At 28.2% G+C, this 19648-nt stretch overlaps 1 protein-coding gene across 2 annotated transcripts; it reads left to right on the plus strand.

Moving 5' to 3' along the window:
* Positions 1-16072: 16072 nt before the first annotated feature.
* LOC123299901 lies at positions 16073-18520 on the plus strand. Of its 2 annotated transcripts, XM_044882310.1 has the most exons (4): positions 16073-16255; positions 17053-17175; positions 17683-17838; positions 18350-18520. In XM_044882310.1, the coding sequence occupies exons 1-4, from the start codon at positions 16225-16227 to the stop codon at positions 18439-18441; spliced, it is 402 nt and encodes a 133-aa protein (XP_044738245.1). In that variant the 5' UTR covers positions 16073-16224; the 3' UTR covers positions 18442-18520. The 2 variants fall into 2 exon arrangements, with proteins under 2 accessions (XP_044738245.1, XP_044738246.1); XM_044882311.1 differs by lacking the exon at positions 17053-17175.
* Positions 18521-19648: the final 1128 nt, after the last annotated feature.

Below are 19648 nucleotides of genomic sequence, written 5' to 3' on the forward strand. Positions count from 1 at the left end.
TTTTCTATCCCATAAATATTTAATATTATGAAAATGCTATGTGAAATGTATTGTGTACATATACACTATACAGTATGGGCAGTAGTGATGTGACGAATATACACATTCGCGAATATAAGCATATTTTTTATCACACGCATTCGCATTCGGAAGAAACGATACGAATGTTTTTGAAATAAATGGAATTATATACGGATATGTAATGAAAAAACAACTAAACAAATATAATAATTTTAATCTACTTACAATATAAATTAGAAACAATGCTGCTTTTAACCCCCGAACTTAAAAAAGGAGTGTTATAATATTGACCACTATGTATGTGGGTCTGTGTGTTTGTCTGTCTGTGTCATCGTAGCGCCCAAATGGATGAATCGATTTTAATTTTTTTGTTTTCTTTTGAATGATAATTTAACGGAGAGTGTTTTTAGCTATGTTTCAAATGCGAGATCAGAGTTCCGTTGTCCGAAAAAAACTTAAAAATTGGCGATGATTTTCTTCAAAATCGATTCAGTTTGAAAAAGGCATGACAAAAAAATTTAACATATAAATAATTACTCTGGAAATGAATGGTCAAATAAACCTGGTTAAATTCATTTCGAAAAGTGGGATGGCAAATAATTAGGTATTCAACAAAGTCATCTCAGATATTTCAATTTCAAATAAAATATTTTCAAAAATTTGTCCCAAAAAATGATAGGTCTCTAAGTGTCCTTTTCATCTCATCTGATGTCCTTGACCATCACTTTGATATTGATTTAAGAATGAGTGTTAAAAGTTGAAAGTGTTTGAAATTTGTGCGTCTGTGTGTTTCTCAGTGGTATCGTAGCCCCTAAACGGTCGAACCGACTTGATTGAGAATAACGATCGACATGTGTTCTAATTGAAATGTTAACAAAATAATTTCATTTATAGAAATTTGCTAGCGTTAAATTTCAAAGTTTACATTCACATTCGCGTTCACGAATATTGCGAATTAATATCTGCATTACTTTATTGGTAAAACAATAATTTTTAAAAATATATTTGATATGTATAGACTTATTTTGTAGAATGCCTGAAGAACAATAAAAAAGATCCGAAACTAATTGCTAGTGCATAGACACGTTCATTGCAAAGGAATCATTTTGGATAAAATAATTAAATATTAAGCTAGTCAAGGATATTACTAAATCGATTTTCGAACAGGAGATTAGCTTATTCGTTGTGTGCGTAGTCATGGTAGGGACAATAAAATCGATGCCAGCGCTTTAAGTGAAAAATTTTGGAGTTAAAGGGGGCTGTTATGACTAATTTGCAATTCTTTACATGTTAATGTAATAGAAATGTCAAACTAAAATTATTGAAAAACACGAATTAATTAAACTTAATGCATTAAAAATTGTGAAAATAAGAAATCAAATTGAACAAATATTATTTTTCAAATGTAAATTATCATTATTATTTATTTAAATTTGTGAGACAAGAATATTAAATTTTAAATGTAAGTCTTAAATGCAATCCATATAATTATATATGCATCCATACAATTCTATAATTAAAGTAGTGGATCGTTACCATGGAAACGAAACTCACGCACGGAGCGAATATTGAAACAAATATCTGTTAATATTTTTGAATCAACCATATTACGATATTTCGTACGAACTTATAAATATGATCTGATTATGATTATATGGTATTACATACATAATACATTCATATGGATAAAATATATTTATTATCCCTAAACATATTTGAATATGATAATGTTAATGATATGTTTTTGCGTCTATTATAAGCTACATATACGCATAGGGGAAAGTTATAGAGGTACCACCGGATCTGTCTAGATCGATCCACTGCAATTCTTTATTCGTACAATCCTGAAATTTGTTTATTTAATTATTTTTACGATTGCTTATGGATTGTTTTTCAATCCGGAAGGAAGTTAAAAAGAAACATGGAATCAACTTGTCGGGGTTATACGTTGAGCTGAAAAGACCCCGGGACAGAACCAAATTTTTGAGAACCCATCACTCGTCATAATAACATTGTGTGAAATGCAATGTAAAAATAACAGTATTTTGTTAATTAAATCAATTTTTTTATTCACATCTTGTGTAACTGATTTTGTTTATTACTTACAAACGTAAACCTTAACTCATTAAAAAGTGTAAAAACAAAGTAGTTTTTATTAAAAAAATAGTGGTCCGATGAATAATGCGCAAAAAAAAGTAGATAACAAATTTAAAAAACTGGTTCCAGTCAATTATTTCCTTGCAAGCAATTGCGCATTGAAATCGGCGCCAATAAGTCGATTTTTAGCCAAAGGTATGGTTGCGTCGACTTCAAAGCGTTGCTCGTTATTGCTCTGGTATTATGTTGACATTCAAAATTGTATCTCACAAGAAAATTATTGATTGGAGTCGGTACTTTAAAATTATTATTACCTTTTTTTGTAAATTTTTCGTTGGTTCTATTTTTTGCCAAAAATTTGTATTCTCATTATTTGCAATCATTTCAGCATACAACTCTTAGCCATTGTTCACTTTTTGTCACGGTCAATTCACCAAACGTGTTTAGATTGCACAAATTCTTGCGTTTACAAAAGTGATAAACAATGGTCAATAGTATATAGCCCACCTTGACGATTCCACATTACACTGTGAAAACTAGATGACAAAGAGAATGTAGATATGTTTATTATTTAACAAAAGAGTAGGGCTTTAAGCTATGTATGTTGTTTAATAACTATTGTAATCTCTTCTAAAGTTCACTTAAAAACTTCACTACAATTATAATTGCATATTTACACACACAATCTTTAAATTAGAAATTTGTTCTATATTATACATAATAATTTCACAAATAGCATTAAAACTGTCAAATTTTGGATATTGGGCAAATTTTCGACACAAATTATGTTGACATTCAAAAGAGTATCCCATAGACCTATTGAAAGATCCAACACTTTCATAGTTCCAAGGCATTATTAATATAGCGTCTAAGCGGATGAATCATTTCGATTTTTTTGTTTTGTTTGAAAGGTAGCTATGTTTCAAGTGCGAGTTTATGGTTTCGGAGCTTAATAACCAAAACATGGACGGTGATCCTCAAAATCGATTCAGTTTCGAAAAAAACTCTAAGAAAAGAGATAATTTAATAAAGATTCTTGTAAGATATGATTCTAGTGCCAGTTTAGGGTTCCATATCGGAAAAATTTCTCGGAGGTTTTTTAAATTTTATAAATTTCACTTTTTAATGAGAATTACTTTAATAAATATTTACAGTATAAAACGCATATGATTATGACTATTTTGAAATTTAAAGAATAATTACGCGCGATATATTTGACGCACGTGCAGAATGTGTGAGCAAATCTCTCATTAAATGCCTAAAGATTACCGAACGGTTAATGCGAGTGCTGGCAGGTAATAATAATTATTTTTGTGAGCCAGACCTTTAAGATTTAGACCTTTAAAACTATTTTATTGGACTAACTTTTTTAATGCGTTTTTTTCCTTTCTTAGCAATCTGCATGCTTCGATTCATTTTTTCTGTTTTGCAATTTTGAAATCTGTTTTAGAAAGGATTAATCAAAACAATATAATAATCACCCTAAGTTTCGCCATAAATTATTTTGTTTAGATACAAATAAAGCCGTAATAAAAGCCGACCTATATAGTACAAAAATGATTTCTAAATAGAAAATGAAAGAAACCTTTTAATAAAAATTGAAATTTTTTGTTCTATCTTTAAGAAAGTGATACCTTTATGAAACAAAATTCAATTTAGAAAAAAATCTAATATACGTTCAATCGAGTTGATATAAAAAAAATGTATACCTAATCCACTTATGAGTGTCTGCTTTCACCATTTTCTTTTTGAAGTGAATAAATACATTTATTTAATATAGAAAGCTTACACCTAGATGTAATTAAAAACATCATTCTCATACACTTCACTCAAGATATATATATATTTAGAACTAGACAATTCTTTGTATTTTATTTCGGCAAAATACTTTACGGAGAGTATTAACAGTAAATAATTGTTTTCACTTTTCTTTGTACCTTATTGTATTTAATAAGACATAGTAATCTCAACTTTTGTCAATAGTTTATCATATCCCATACATATGAAATGAGAAATATAAAGTATATTAGTTGTTTAGTCTCAGAGTTTACTTTCAATTGTTCAAATAAAGAATAATTTTGAGATGTTTAAGCGCAGTCATTTTGACGCTCTCTGTTGATGACGTATTAATATATGATCTGATCTGTCAATTGGTGAAAGTTCAATGTACTGTTAACTACAGGTGTAAAATCTGCGTATGTAGTAATTGTAGTATATATCCATTTTCTGCCAAATTTTCCGTTCACTGCCTTTAAAAGGTAGTTTGTACGGTATTTTATTCACGATTGATAATCTGTTCAGCCGTTTTAACAATTCACTTTTATTATAATCTGGTCAAAGTCGTTATTTGATGTCAGATAAAAAGTGGAAGCATCAATAATATTACAAGATTTGATTTTTTGTCTAAATTCATATTTGCGAATATCAGTCGTTTGAAAATACACGAATTGTAGACAAATAAAAATTATGAAATTTCGAGGGCGAATTTTTTTTTTTTTTTTTTTGTCAGGTCGTTTTTTAACGATTAGGTCAGAAATTTTTTTATCTTATTATATTCAGGTGAACACAGATACACATTTAATTAAAATATTTAATAATCTGTATAATGTTTGTGGATATACACAATTAAAGCTGGCTTAATAAATTTAAATGAAGTATGTCTATATGTATGGCTTCATGAAAATGAAAACATCTCACTGAATATGCTAAATTCCATTTATTTAATTAAAACTAGATTAATTAAAATCATTTGATCACTATTAGCAGAAAAAGAGAATTCATTATCTTGTGATTATTGTCGGCAATAATTAATTGATTTTATGTTAAATATATGCATGGAACTGAGATCTGGAAGTGTAAAATTCAATCATATATTCGCAATAAATTTCAACAATTAACTCAGTCATATGTTTGTTTTCACTTGTTTAATTGATAATAGCTGATTTTAAGATTATTACTAAAGCTATCAAGATCTTTTATTGTAAGTTTTAACGTAATGTAATGGCAATAATATTTAGATAAAATTTTTATTTGCGTAACTTAATTATTATTTTTAATTAGCAAAACTTTTCAACTGTAAATTATAATATGTTAAAAATGACTTGATTCTAAACTATTGTCTAGTTTAAATTTTGTAGTCACTTTTTAAACGTTTAAATGTCTGTTCAAATAACAAAAGAATTTATAGAACAGTGAAAGATGTTACAAAAATCGTCTTATAAAAGAAAATAAAACAAAAGAAAACAAACAATTGAGTGAGTTAATTGTTGAAATACCATGTATAGACAGTGTTTATTACTCTGTCACGTTACACATACATAAATGTCACACATACGTAACTGATATTCCCATATAATACATACTATACAATTAGCGCCCAATTTGCGCCCTCATGGGTAAACAGTTTACGAAAAAATGTTTCAAACAAAAGTTGTTTATTTTTTTATAGAGAACATTTTTTATATTTAAACTTTTAGTCTATCTCCAACGGTATACAAGATGGGTCCTACGGACTCCAGACCCATGTTACTCATTTACGAACTTGACCTCACTTTTTACGTTATCAGCAAGCTACAAATTTCAGCTTGATATATTTTGTTCATAGCATCAATATTTTTAAGCGTTACAAACTTGGGACTAAACTTAGTATCACTTGTTATATTTCATATACATATGGTATAAAAACAGCTCACTTTTTGCAAAAACGGGATGAAATGTGTTTTGTAGGTAATTTTTCTATTTTTTAATAAACAATAGATTCTTAATTAAATGTAACGGTCCTTGTATTTCGTATACGTGAGTGTTAGTCAAATAATCGAAAAACTTTTAAACAAATAAAGCATAGACGTAATACCAGATGCCTATTTAAAAATTTGTATACCATGTATATATGAAATATGTATATCAAGATATACTAAATATATTATACCATATATATATGAAATATATAAAGGTATACTAAGTTGAGTCCCAAGTTTGTAACGCTTAAAAATATTGATGCAACGAAAAAATTTTGTGTTATAGGTGTTAAAATCATCCTTTTTATGAACATATATTGTCCATTTCCGGTTGTCTGTGTGTCCATCTGGAAACACGATCTCAAAAACGAAAAGAAATATCCGGCTGAAATTTTTATAGCGTGGTAACAGCGTAAAAAGTGATGCTGAGTTCGTAAATGTGTAACATAAGTCAAAACCTTGTAAAGCGTTTGAGAATAAAAAAAATATTTCTTATAAAAAAAGAGTTGAAAATTTGCAATTAGCTTCATCTAGAAGTAGTCTTGTGAAACATTATAGAAAAACAACTAAAAAATCTAAAACATACTTTCGAAAACTTAATTATTGGCAGCCGAAAGGTCACCATATTTGTGGTAGTTTTTTAAACCCTTCTAATTTATATAAAAAAATAATACAAGCACAAATTTGAACCCTTTCTATACATTTGGTATTTCAACAATTATACTTATAATATTAAAACAAAAGAGGGGTACCGGAAGTGGGTCCCTAGCACCTAGATCAAGAATCCTCTATTAATAGTCCTCTAGTCCACTAGTCTTTATAGTTCCCTTCTTGAAAACGACCTGCCACTCGAAATCTTGTGGTAGGAAATACTATTAAAATCAAATGAAGATGCAGGATTCTGTCGAGGCCAGACGCCACACAGAAAGCCCACAGCTTCTTCGTCGGGATCTCCCCCAGGATAGATGGATCCAAGGTTTCGTACCCAAACATTCTGAATCTATCGCCCTGCAGATTTATCTAAGTGCTAATAACATGTATGGCGGTTTTGACATCGTCTAGGCTCTACCAGTGGGATCATTAGAGATTCCCATATTGTGAAGGTGATAGTTCAATCGATAGTGTCCTGTAACAACTATACTTACTATACATGTGGTATTTCACTTGTTTATCTTAATGGTTTCATGTATCGTTCCATTTAATTAACAATTTATTGTTTATTAACAAATAGAAACATTTTCGCTACTAACTCATGGTCACTTTTACGATGAAAGGTAACATTCACAATCGCGGATGTACAAAATATAAATACATTCGGCGCATCACTAATACCTATACAAACAAACTACTCGAATTCAATTTTATTATCATTTGTATTCTGAATGTGAAATTAAAATACACTATAACTTTCCTTTTTTTAGTTAGCTAGCTAATTTACATGTTTTTCCAATACAACGGTTTTAAAATTTTACCAATATTAGCCTACGGTAAATTTAATCGTGATTGCATTGTCGATTTACGTCATGATTTTAAACATTGTTTAGATCAAATTTAAAATTTTTTTAACAGCACAGCTTTGTACAGGTTACTTTCCACTTTTATGTTCGTTGAATTTTACATCCTTTGGGAAAATATAAATGCTTGTTGCTGTCATGTTTAAAATTTTTCTATTCATTTGAAAATCTCTTCGAAAATTAAAATAGAAATGAAAAACAAGTGAAAACAGACAATTAACTGAGTTAATTGATGAAATACCATGTATAGAAAGTGTTAATTAATCTGTCACATAACACATATATATGTCACACATACATAACTGATGTTACTATATAATACATACCATACAATTTGCGCCTAATAAGCGCCCTCTCGGGTAAACAGTGATGTTTGCGAAAAAATGTTTCAAGCAAAAGTTGTTTATTTTTTTATAAGAAACATTTTTTACATTTAAACGTGTTCTATCTCTAACGGTTTAGAAGATGGGTTCTACGGGCTCAAGACCCAATTGACTCATGTTGCTCATTTACGAACTCGACCTCACTTTTTACGTCCTGAGCACCCTATAAATTTCAGCATGATATCTTTTTCGTTTTTGAGTTATCGTGTTGACAGGCAGACGGACAGACAACTGGAAATGGACTAATTAGGTGTTTTTTTTGAACACCTATATCAAAATTTTTTTCGTAGCATCAATATGTTTAAGCGTTTTAAACTTGGGACTAAACTTAATATACTATGATATATATTAAATATGTAAAAGTCCGTATATAGCAATTAAGCGATTTAAAAAAATTTGTACCAATTCGCAAGTCAGATAGAAATTTAGCAACAGAAAGTACGCTCAAATAATATATCTACAGCATAAAGTGGCCAAAACAGTGTCACAACTGGCAATTATAAATAAAAAAATGGTATTTTAACTTATATCTATCATATTAAAGATATTATAATATTTTAACATTTCGTCCTTTATGTAACTTCCAGCTTTTAATTCCCCAATAATAACTTTTAAGCGTCTCCAGTATCTGTAAATTTAGCATTTCTTTTTACCGTATATAAACTTGTGATTCGTTGCAGTTTTGCTTTAAAGAGCGATCCTGTTTTCACACACAAAGGTCAAATTAGAGCCTAGAATTATGTTCTTATTTCCTATAATAACATGTTTTTTATATTTATTCAATATAAGTATTATGTCATCATCTATCTTGTTCGGACTGTGAAAAGAATGTTAAAAACATACCAATACCATACGTCTTCAATTCAGTGGGGCAGATTTGAATGATGGCTGATGAAATAATTGAGTCAAACTCACCCTGTAACAAATAAAAATTTTTATTATATGAATTTTATACAATCAAATTTAAACAATAAAGGTAATAATATCAATAAATACTTTATGATTTAAAAAAAAAAAATTAAAATAAAATAATAATCTCTAAAAATCCAATGAAAGTCATTTTTTCATTAAATAGTATTTTTCGACCCCAGGTCAGAAAATTGGATTTCCGGACATATTTGATATAAAGGCCAAGCAAAAATGGTTGGTTTATATCACATACGCTAGTTTTTCTTGACGCACCGGCAAGTATGGCCTTCTCGGTTGCATTTAACTCAAGGAAGAGCAATTTTTATGACCCTTGAATAATTTTGGTGGCTGAAGTATTGCTATGCTTCCGAACCACAAAAATGCACGCGACAAAACCCGCTCTTCCTAGAGTTAAATTCGGCTGGAAAACCTTCTTTTCTGCTGGAAATGGATTTAGAAATTTTTAGAATTAAAGAAGCTTAAGTAATTTTTTATATTTTGCCTTTATAAGAATCGAAACAGTTTCGCCATAAAATGTCAAAAATTTTTAATGTGCCAATCTTAATTTGCACAGGAGTTTGTTCCGCAGTTTTTGTCACTAACTATATTTGCGGTACGTCGTATTAAACTCACTCGATTTCGCGTTCTACGTCTAATTAAAAAAGGTTAACTTTGAATTTATCCCACTTTATTTTGAGTGCAAGTGAGGTAAGAATTCTACTTGCATCTAGCCATTGTTCTAAACCATATTTTTAAATAAAATATTGTATTATAAACGATTGTTTTCAAATAATAAATTCTTTGATCAGAAAAATGATAAAAGACAAATATTTCATCACAAGAATAAAGTTGATCAAACAAAAAGAACTGTGAAAATTTGAAAACCATAAATACTATTAACATTGACGATAACTTTTACTATTACTATTTTATATTATTTTTGTAACCCAAACTAAAAATTTTGATAATATCGATGAAAGTATTTTTCATACCATGATATAAAAGTGCTAAAGATTTAGAATTTTTTGTTTGCAAAAAACCATATAATACGATCCATCTCATCGTAAAAACAAAAAACTTTTTATTCAATTTTTAAACATGTTTTTTCGCCAGATGAAAACTTTCTGTTGTTCTAAAAAGTTTTCCTTTTCTAAATTAAATTTTCAAATCAATTTCTTTGTTCGACCAGCTGCCAAAAACACACTTTCTTTATACAAATACATAATGTAAGTTTTTGTACGCAATTATTGCCACAATGTCTGTCTGCCTTTTTATTGTGACAATGTCTGTCTGCTATCAGTAAAAAGGTTCAATATATATTAATTCGAATTGAATTATTTTTATTAATATAGTGTAGAATATCTGTAACTTTATTTTATACTTTCGAAGATAAATGTCAAGAATTATAAATAGAAATAATAAATACTAGGTTTTGGCGTTACATAAACAAATATACTGACTTGATTAATTTTTTAAGGGTTAATTGGAAGAAAAAAGCTTGAGGTGCTCAATTTATAATATAAAAAATGAATCGGAACGCCTCATCTACTCCACATGCCTAATTATTTTTCGATTTATTCTTGATCGCCTCAACCTTTTACAAATAGTCGGATATGAGTGACTCATAGATAAAACTATTTTCTACTTTTTTGTAGAATAAAAGCTTGCTAATTAAAGAGTATTTTTTATTAAAATTTTTAATTTAAAACTAAAAAAAACGTATACATATCAAATATGGTGGAAGCGATGGGAAAATCAGGACGCCACCATGCATTGTCATCCAAACTAAATGTGCATGCAAATTTCAGCTTCATCGGAAACCGAGAAGTGGATCAAATTTGTCTTGCAAGATTTGATTACAGACAGACAACTAAACAGGTGAAACTAAATAAAAGCTTGTAAAAAGTATCTATAATCAAAATGCGATCGATCTTTTTTTACAATAAAATAATTTTTTTTTAAATTAGATCTCTTTTACATTGAGTGACACATTACGTTTACGGGAATACAATGAGGGTAATTTTCGAGAAAAAATTAATCAAATAATAATTTATTGAGTATAGCTTTGTGCGCATATATGGGGCATAACGTAGCATTTTTTGTCCAATTATACATTGTATAAATGTATAAAATATTCATTTTATTTAGAAACTCGATTAAAAAGGAGACTTTCCTAGGTCGGAATTTTGTACTAATAAACCAGAACATAAAATAATGAAAGCAATGACCAATTGTAATTGATTGGTATTGAAATTAATTAATTTAATGTATCATAATTCGAAACTAAAGTCATAATTAATAAAACAATTTCCAATAAGTTCTGATTTATTTCATTTTCAACAATACATTATTTAATAACAATACTCTCTTCAAAATTTCCATAATTACATTCATATTTCTCCGATATTTTCCGCATACTCTCATAAAATTTATTATTTAAAAGTATAAAAGAAATTATGATTTTTCAATAACAAAATAAAGAATAATTGAATTCAAAGCTTATAAAAAAAAAGTTCGTTTGCAATATTATTGAAATATTTTGTATGGTCGTCTTTGTGGAATAGAGATTGGCTATTGGAAAACTTTTGCATATTATTATTAAGTATTACTAGAGTGATAACCACCCGCTTCGCTGGGTTTTAAAGTAAAGATTGATAAAGATTGCTCTCGCTTATCCCTTTTCTATAACACTCGAAATAATGGTAAAGATTGTTTTATACAGGTTAAATGTATTTTTTTAATAGTATAAAAGTCTTAATTATTCCTTGAGTCTATCAGAGAAGATGACCGTGAAATATATGTATGGTTTTCTATTTTTTTAAATGTATAATAGTAATTATTCATTGAGTGTATCAGCAAAGATGGCCTTGAAATATATCATGTTGACTATTTTTACAGAAATCTTTTTAAATTTGCTTTTATTTTTTATTAATATATCTTTATAAATTATATCTCATGTGTTATTCTGAAGTATTAGCTATATTGCTGTACAGTTTCATTAAAAACCATTCGTTAGTTTAAGCGTGAAAGCGTAACAAACAAACAAGCAAACATGCTTACTTTCGCATTTATAATATATAGAGATTATTATTATTATACAAAGATGAAACCACTTGAAAATTTACAAATAAAATGCAAATAACAAATATTACAATAGCTAATAAAAATATTTTTAATATTATTTTATTAAATGTGGTTTATGTATTTGTTTGTGAGTGGAATAAATTTCCAAAAAATTTTTAATTTAAAAATATTTCAATCAATGCAAATAATACCAAAAAGTATTGCTGGATATTCCAGAATTCAAATTATATTTATCAACGCATCCACTGATTGATGGACATTTATACGAAAAAGCTCGTCAACTTGTTGGTGAACTATTCTCCCATGTGGTAAACAGAAATTTATCCGACAGAATTCGCTCCGAGCGTGAATTTCGTTTCCATGACAACGATACACTACTTTAATTATAGAATTAATGGATGCATATATAATTGTGTGGATTGCATTGAAAACTTACATTTAAAATTTAATATTCTTGTTTCACAAATTTAAATAAATAATTACGATAATTAACATTTGAAAAATAATATTTGTACAATTTGATTTCTTATTTTCACAATTTTTAATGCATTAAGTTTAATTAATTAGTGTTTTTCAATCATTTTAATTTGACAGTTTCTATATCATTAACATGTAAAGAATTGCAAATTAGTCATAACAGCCCACTTTATCTCCAAAATTTTTCACTTAAAGCGCTGGCATCGATTTTATTATCCCTACCATGACTACGCACACAACGAATAGCTGACTGTAATATTGGTTGCATTTAATGTTTATCTGTCTATAATATTTAACTACAGCAAAGTCGTTTGCTATGCTGAGTAAATCGTACACATTAGTTGTGGGAATGTAAATTTTTTGTTTGTATCAGCCGTATTCGCACCGTGTGTGAGTTTTATTGGAGGCGTTTCCGTGGTACCGATGCACTACTTTAATTGAATTATATGGATGCATATATAATTATTTGTATGCATTTGTATTTAATTTAAATAAATAATTATGATAATTTACATTTGAAAAATAATATTTGTGCAATTTGATTTCTTATTTTCACAATTTTTTATGCAATAAGTTTAATTAATTAGTGTTTTTCAATAATTTTAATATAACATTTTCTATAACATTAACATGTAAAGAATTGCAAATTAGTCACAACAGCCTCCTATATCACCAAAATTGGTCACTGGAAGCGCTGGCATCGACTTTATTGTCCCTACCATGACTATGCACACAACGAATACTCATATAAACAAGTGAAATTAAGAAAATTAAAAAAAGAAAAAAAAAAAACACCGTCAAATACGATTTATTCCTTAAAAACCGAATTTTTGAAACTTACCTATAAAATATTCTCAATCAAGTTGATTCGACCGTTAAGGGGCTACGATGCCACTGAGAACCATACAGGTGCACAGATAAACACTTTAAACTTATAACACCAATTGTTGAGAATTGAGAACATTTTTTTTTTTTAAATTGAGATATTTTAGTGGACTTTTTTTGAATTATTGTTTTGAATTACCTAATTATTTTACCATTTCACTTTTCGAAATGAATTGAGCCAAGTTTATTTGACCATTCATAGTATTATTTATATGTTAAAATTATGACATGCCTTTTCCAAACTGAATCGATTTTGAAGATCATCGAAAATTTTTCAAATCAAAAACAAAAAATTACAAAATTCAAGGTCCCAAAGAATGAAAAAATTATATGCAAAAAATTCATAACAAAATAGACTACAAAGTTTGTATAAAAAAGTTGGAAAATATCGCAATTATGAAATCCTCAGGAAACAAATATGGCACCGCACATATTTAAATCTTATATATTTAAACGAGCAATTCTTGTATATATATATACAACGATCTTGGAAATGGCTCCAACGATTTTCATGAAAATGAGTATGTAGGGGTTTTTTGAGGCGATAAGTCGATCTAACAAGGTTTCATTATAAAAAAACGTCGTTTTATTCGTTTTTTCATGAAAAACTGAAACATACATCGCAAAATATGACTCTTCCTGACATCTATTGGTGTATATCGTAGTTAATGAAATACAATGCAAATTATAACTCTTCCTGACATCTATTGGTGTATGTCGTAGTTAATGAAATAAAATACATTACCGGGACATTCAAATTGGTATTTGTGTGGAGACATTTAAAACGGTCTTCTATTAGTGATAAAATTTGTGTCTTTTTAAGAATACCGAGCAAAGCTCGGTCATCCAGATATTATAAAATAAAGTAGGCATCTTCAATTTTTTATTTAATGAAAAATTCAGACGAGTGTTTAAAGTATGATTTACATTTTAAAACTCGTGGCGCTGACATCTTGGCGCTAAAATTTAAATACAATTATTTTGAACCTTCGAAGTCGGTTTTGTTTCCTTTCTACCCGTTTTTTATTTAGAAGTACTTTTTTTCTAGAAAATTACTTTTTTTTTATAAACTGATTGAATATGAATAAGCTGCCTCCGGTTTAAAAATTCCAAAAAATTCATTTCTTTTAAATATTTAATAGGTCAATTTCAAAAGTTATATGTTTTAAATAATCTAGTTTTGTGGGATTGTTAGTAGTAAGTAATGCATCACATCCATATAATCTAGAATTCTACACAGTTCTAAATATTTTTTTTGAAGGAATACTTTTGTTATATGTATTATCATATGTCATTTTTGGTACATTAAACTTTTCCAGTAATGTTTAGCGTATACATAGATTGTACTTAAATTTTATTTTATTTAATGGTTTTGGCAAATTATCAAATATTTTAATTTAGCATTCATTGTGTTTGTTGTTGTTGAATACATTTGAACAGTGAACAAAAATTTTCTTTAAAACGATTTTAAACATAAATTTTCATAAAATATTAACAATGGAATGAAAACGACTGACTTGTATATTAAAGTAGTGTTTCATTGTGTTTTGTTATAATATTTTTTTCCCCGTTTTTATACCATGTATATGAAATATACTAAGGTATACTAAGTTTAGTCCCAAGTTTGTATCGCTTAAAACTATTGATACTATGAACAAAATTTTGATAAAGGTGTTCATAAAATCACATAATTAGTAATTTTCTTTGTTGTCTGTGTTTTTACAGCGTATTCAGAACGTAAAATACATTATAAGTGGTCGTAAAAAAGTGAGGTTGAGTTCGTAAATGAGCAACGTGGGTCCATCCGGTCTTGGGTCCGTAGACCATTGTAAACCATTAGAGATAGAACAATAGTTTAAATGTAAAGTTCCGTATAAAAAAAAAAAAAAAAACTTTTGTTTGAAACATTTTTTCGTAAACATCACTGTTTACCCGTGGGAGCGCATATTATGCGCAAATTGTAGTTTTGTATGGATATATCAGTTATATGTGTGCGGCATATATATATGTGTAATGTGATACTGTCTATGCATGGTATTTCAACAATCAACTCAGTCAATTGTTGGCTTTCACTTGTTTTTTAACAAGATATAATTTTTTATATTAATATTCATGTACGTTTTTTTTTTTTTTGATAAGAATTTTTATGATAAGTGAGAATATGATAATTGAAATAAATGGAAATAAATAATAGGCTGGTTCCAAACAAAAGTTACAGTATTTTTAAATATTCGCAAACAATTTTACAAAATAAATTAAAAAACTAAAAAATAATGTAGAATTTAATATAGTCTTTTCCGAACAGCTGTATATTTGAGAGGTTGTTGTCAAAGTTATGTATTTTGAATATGGAAGTATAGAAGAAATGGCATACCTATCTGAATATTTGAGTCACCAGTTTTTTTTTACCTTTATATTTAAATGTCATGTCTAACAATTTTTTCCTCTACACAAATTTTCAAAGCCAGGAACTTTTTTCGAGGACGTGGGACGTTATTAAAAGGCAAGCTCAATCACTTTATTCGGCACTTTAATTTATGAAATGTTACCCGACAACTTAAGAACTTCAATTTTCAAGGACACCGAAAAACCTTTGATGATTGATGGACAATACTATATTTCCATATTTTCATCAGTTACCTTCTTATTTGAATGCCGCCTTTAATATTTATTAAATTTAAGCTTCAATATTCTGAAATTGCTACGATTTTCTCAGCAATTTTTTCTAGCGTCTGTCATTTAACCATCGGAACGTAAGTGGTTGACCTACTTTAAAAATGTCAATATATAAGTTGCTGTTGACGACACAATGACATCTGTATAACCATAGTAAATAGATGGATATAATTTTAGTATAATTAAAATGACAAACACTCAAATCTGTAAAATGATAAATCCAAATCAAATCAAAATTTTCAGTAAAATGACAGACATAAACTTTATTTTTTATATTAAAATTCAAAAAAATTATAAAATAAAATAAAAAACTTGCATACAAATTTAAAAAATCAAAACATCTAAAGGACAAAGAAACGTAGATAACTTAAAAGAGCCCGAAAAAAAAGTTTTCAACTCAGTACCGGAATCCGAAAGAAACCCAGAAGAATAACGTGACAAATGATTTATTTAATTCTTTATTTTATATTACGTAAAGTATTTAATCATTGTAATGAATATTTTTGAATATTTAAAACTTAGAAAATGGTTTATAAGCAATACTATTGTGAAAATTGATTTAAATACCCTTGGAATTAGGGTCGACCTTCACCTATCTGCTTTCCAAATGAAAATTAAGTTTTTTGAAATATAAAATTTTAACTAACATCTCTTCAATAGGTTGCCTAAATGTATTAAGGCTACTTTTAGTGAAAATACCAAAAGTAGAATTTTTTGAAATTTTTCATTAATTGCTTATCTAACGAATTTTGGTCTACTCAAAAATAGGGGAGCGCAAAAATAAAAGCCATAAAGAATATCCAGCAGCTGATTTTTCTGCCTCTTTTTGTTCACTATTATCACATGTATACAAATAGATAATAGTAGTTACGTTCGTCTGTTAATTGGCTCACAAATCGAAATAAAGATAAGGATTATCCACGAAATATCAGCCAAACAATAAAGTTTGCAAGATTTACAATTTTTGATTTTTTACTAAAAGTAATATTGAGCATATTTTTTTAGGCAGTCTATTAGATGGATGGATTTTATTTAAAGTTCGAAAGCAATACTGATACATAAACAATATTGAAAAAGTATATCCAAAGTACATTTCTCAGTATTTAAAAGGGGAAAATGAGAAAACTATCAAAATAAGAATTTTTTGAAAAACCTTTCCTTAAATTAATATTTTGCCGACCTTTTTATATTGGTTTTTCCAAAATTAATGCTTGTAATCAATTACCAAAGAGTTTTTTTTTTATCTGAAAACAAAAATTCATTTTACAGCAATAATATTTGTATCATGGTTTGCCTGCAAGGTCTATCAATTCTCGGTGGACAATATACCCAATAATCCGAGTACAAGTACGTTTGAAACCTTTGGTGACGGCGATCTTTGCTACAATGAATGTAATTTTTTTTTGCTACTATAAAAATTAATATCTGGATGACCGAGCTTTGCTCGGTATTCTTAAAAAGACACAAATTTTATCACTAATAGAAGACCGTTTTAAATGTCTCCACACAAATACCAATTTGAATCACTAACTACGATATACACCAATAGATGTCAGGAAGAGTTATAATTTGCATTGCCGGTTTCAGTTTTTCATGAAAAAACGAATAAAACGACGTTTTTTTAAAATGAAACCTTGTTAGATCGACTTATCGCCCCAAAAAACCCCTACATACTCATTTTCATGAAAATCGTTGGAGCCATTTCCAAGATCGTAAATATATATATATATATATATACAAGAATTGCTCGTTTAAATATATAAGATTCATTCCTAGATAATGTTAGCACTACTTGCATAGAAAACATCTTCTTTCAATAATTACAAATTCATCTATTTGCAAACCTAACGAACCGAATTTGATATTATTCTTTACTTATTTCTAATTGCATATTTTTAGGTGGAATTCCAAATATTTTATGCATGCAAAGGAATTTATCGGTGGCCGAACAAGATGAACTACTTCAAGAAATGATGGAATATATTATTGGTACAAATACGATTGAGTGTCCTCCTGCATCTGGCATGCATGGAACTGAAGAAGTGTCAGTTAGAGGTATGTTTTCTCATTGTAGCCTAAAACTCAGGTGTTTGACGGTACGTGCGTGAAAAACTGCAGTGAGCCTCTGATTGTTCCATCTAAACATTTTGGTTCTACTCCAATAATTTTCATTCACATATAATTTGGAATATAACGACTGACTTTTTTTTTAGTAGCAAACTGAATCTGATCTCCTGTCCTAAATAAACAATAAAAATACAAAATTAACCTTTAGACTACATTCAGGATTCGATCATTTATAAATCTTTTTAAGAAACAAATGAAAGGCGGCTAACCAAAATGCCCTTCCTTAAGTTACTAGCAGTTATTCGTCACTGGGTAATATCAACTTTAAAAACAAAGAATACGGCGCTAAAACCATCACTTCAAAATAAAAAGAAAGAAAGCATAAAAATAAAAAGCATTAAAAATATGAGTTTAGTAATTAACTTTTAGTTATCTCGTGTCTAGCAGTAATTATTATAGCCGGAACATCGCCTTATAATACAAAAAATTACAATTTTAGTCACTGAAGAACCATGCCAATGTGGTGTAGCTGGCTGTAATGGTGCACATCCAGATAACGGTATTAAAGGGCTTACGAACAGTGAGAATTGATCCTTTGTGGTCTATCATCTGAAGTTACTTTTTGTTAATGTCTGTTCAATAGAATACAATAAATAAATTTTCATGTTAATTCAAAGAATAAAATATTAAAAATTTTACAAAAAAGAAAGAAAATAGACAACGCTTTGTTCTAATTTGTGCAAAAAAAATTGAATATATTCCTGCTACCACATTACAAATCAAATTTTAAAACTAAACACCGTTATCGCATGAAAATCAAATTAAAATTCAATAAAAATGAATAGTAAGTACCTACTTGTTTGGAGACCTTAACTCTGATTTTGCCTATTCGGGAATTAACCCTTTAAAATGACTTTTTAGGTTCTGGCTTATGTCTTGAGTTTTATTCATTCAAATTTGATGATTTTGATGTCGTTGGACTAGCTAACGTTTTATATTAAAATGTAAACGCAAAATCAGATTTGACGTCTCAAAGCAACTCCCTACTCAATGAATGAATAAAAAAATCTAGTATCAAACACTTTTCCTTACATTTCATAACTAGAAAAAACTTTTAACTTACATGCAATAAATAAAACGCCGTGTAGTTTTCATTAAATTCAATATTTTTAACAAGTAATTAAAAAACCACAAAAATATTAAAATAATAAAAATTAAATTAATTTTTAGTAGACTCAAAAATCATAAAACAAAACCACTTCATGATAATTTAATTCGATATATAGCAAGTTGTACAAATATAATAAATATTTTATATTGCAAATGTTTTACATTTTATATAGGTAAAAAAAAAAAATGAAAATTTTACCAAATTATTTAATTATAAAATTAATAAAAACTTCACTAGTTTACATAAAATTTCTACATCCATATACAATTTCCATTCTAGCACAGTGTGGGTAGATGTTAGTGGAAAAACTATGCACCTTTTTATTTCATTGTTATATCTTGAAATGTTGGGGGTACGTGGGTTGGGACAATAAACTAGGGGATAAATGCCTAATTTTTTATCAAAAAATAATTTGCCTTTATAACAACTATTATATCACAAAAATGTCAATAACAAAAAGGTTATGATGGGATTTGAGAAATTGTCATTCTACTCTTGTCTACTGTCAAAATTGCGCTTCTGTTCACGAATTTTCAAAGAAAATGATTAACAAATATTTTTCAAAATTATTTTCTAAACTGTGGAAAGCCGAAAAGCATGATAATATTAAATACTGGTTTCGTATTC

This window comes from Chrysoperla carnea, chromosome 5, assembly GCF_905475395.1.
Source record: "Chrysoperla carnea chromosome 5, inChrCarn1.1, whole genome shotgun sequence".
Classification (NCBI taxonomy): domain Eukaryota; kingdom Metazoa; phylum Arthropoda; class Insecta; order Neuroptera; family Chrysopidae; genus Chrysoperla; species Chrysoperla carnea.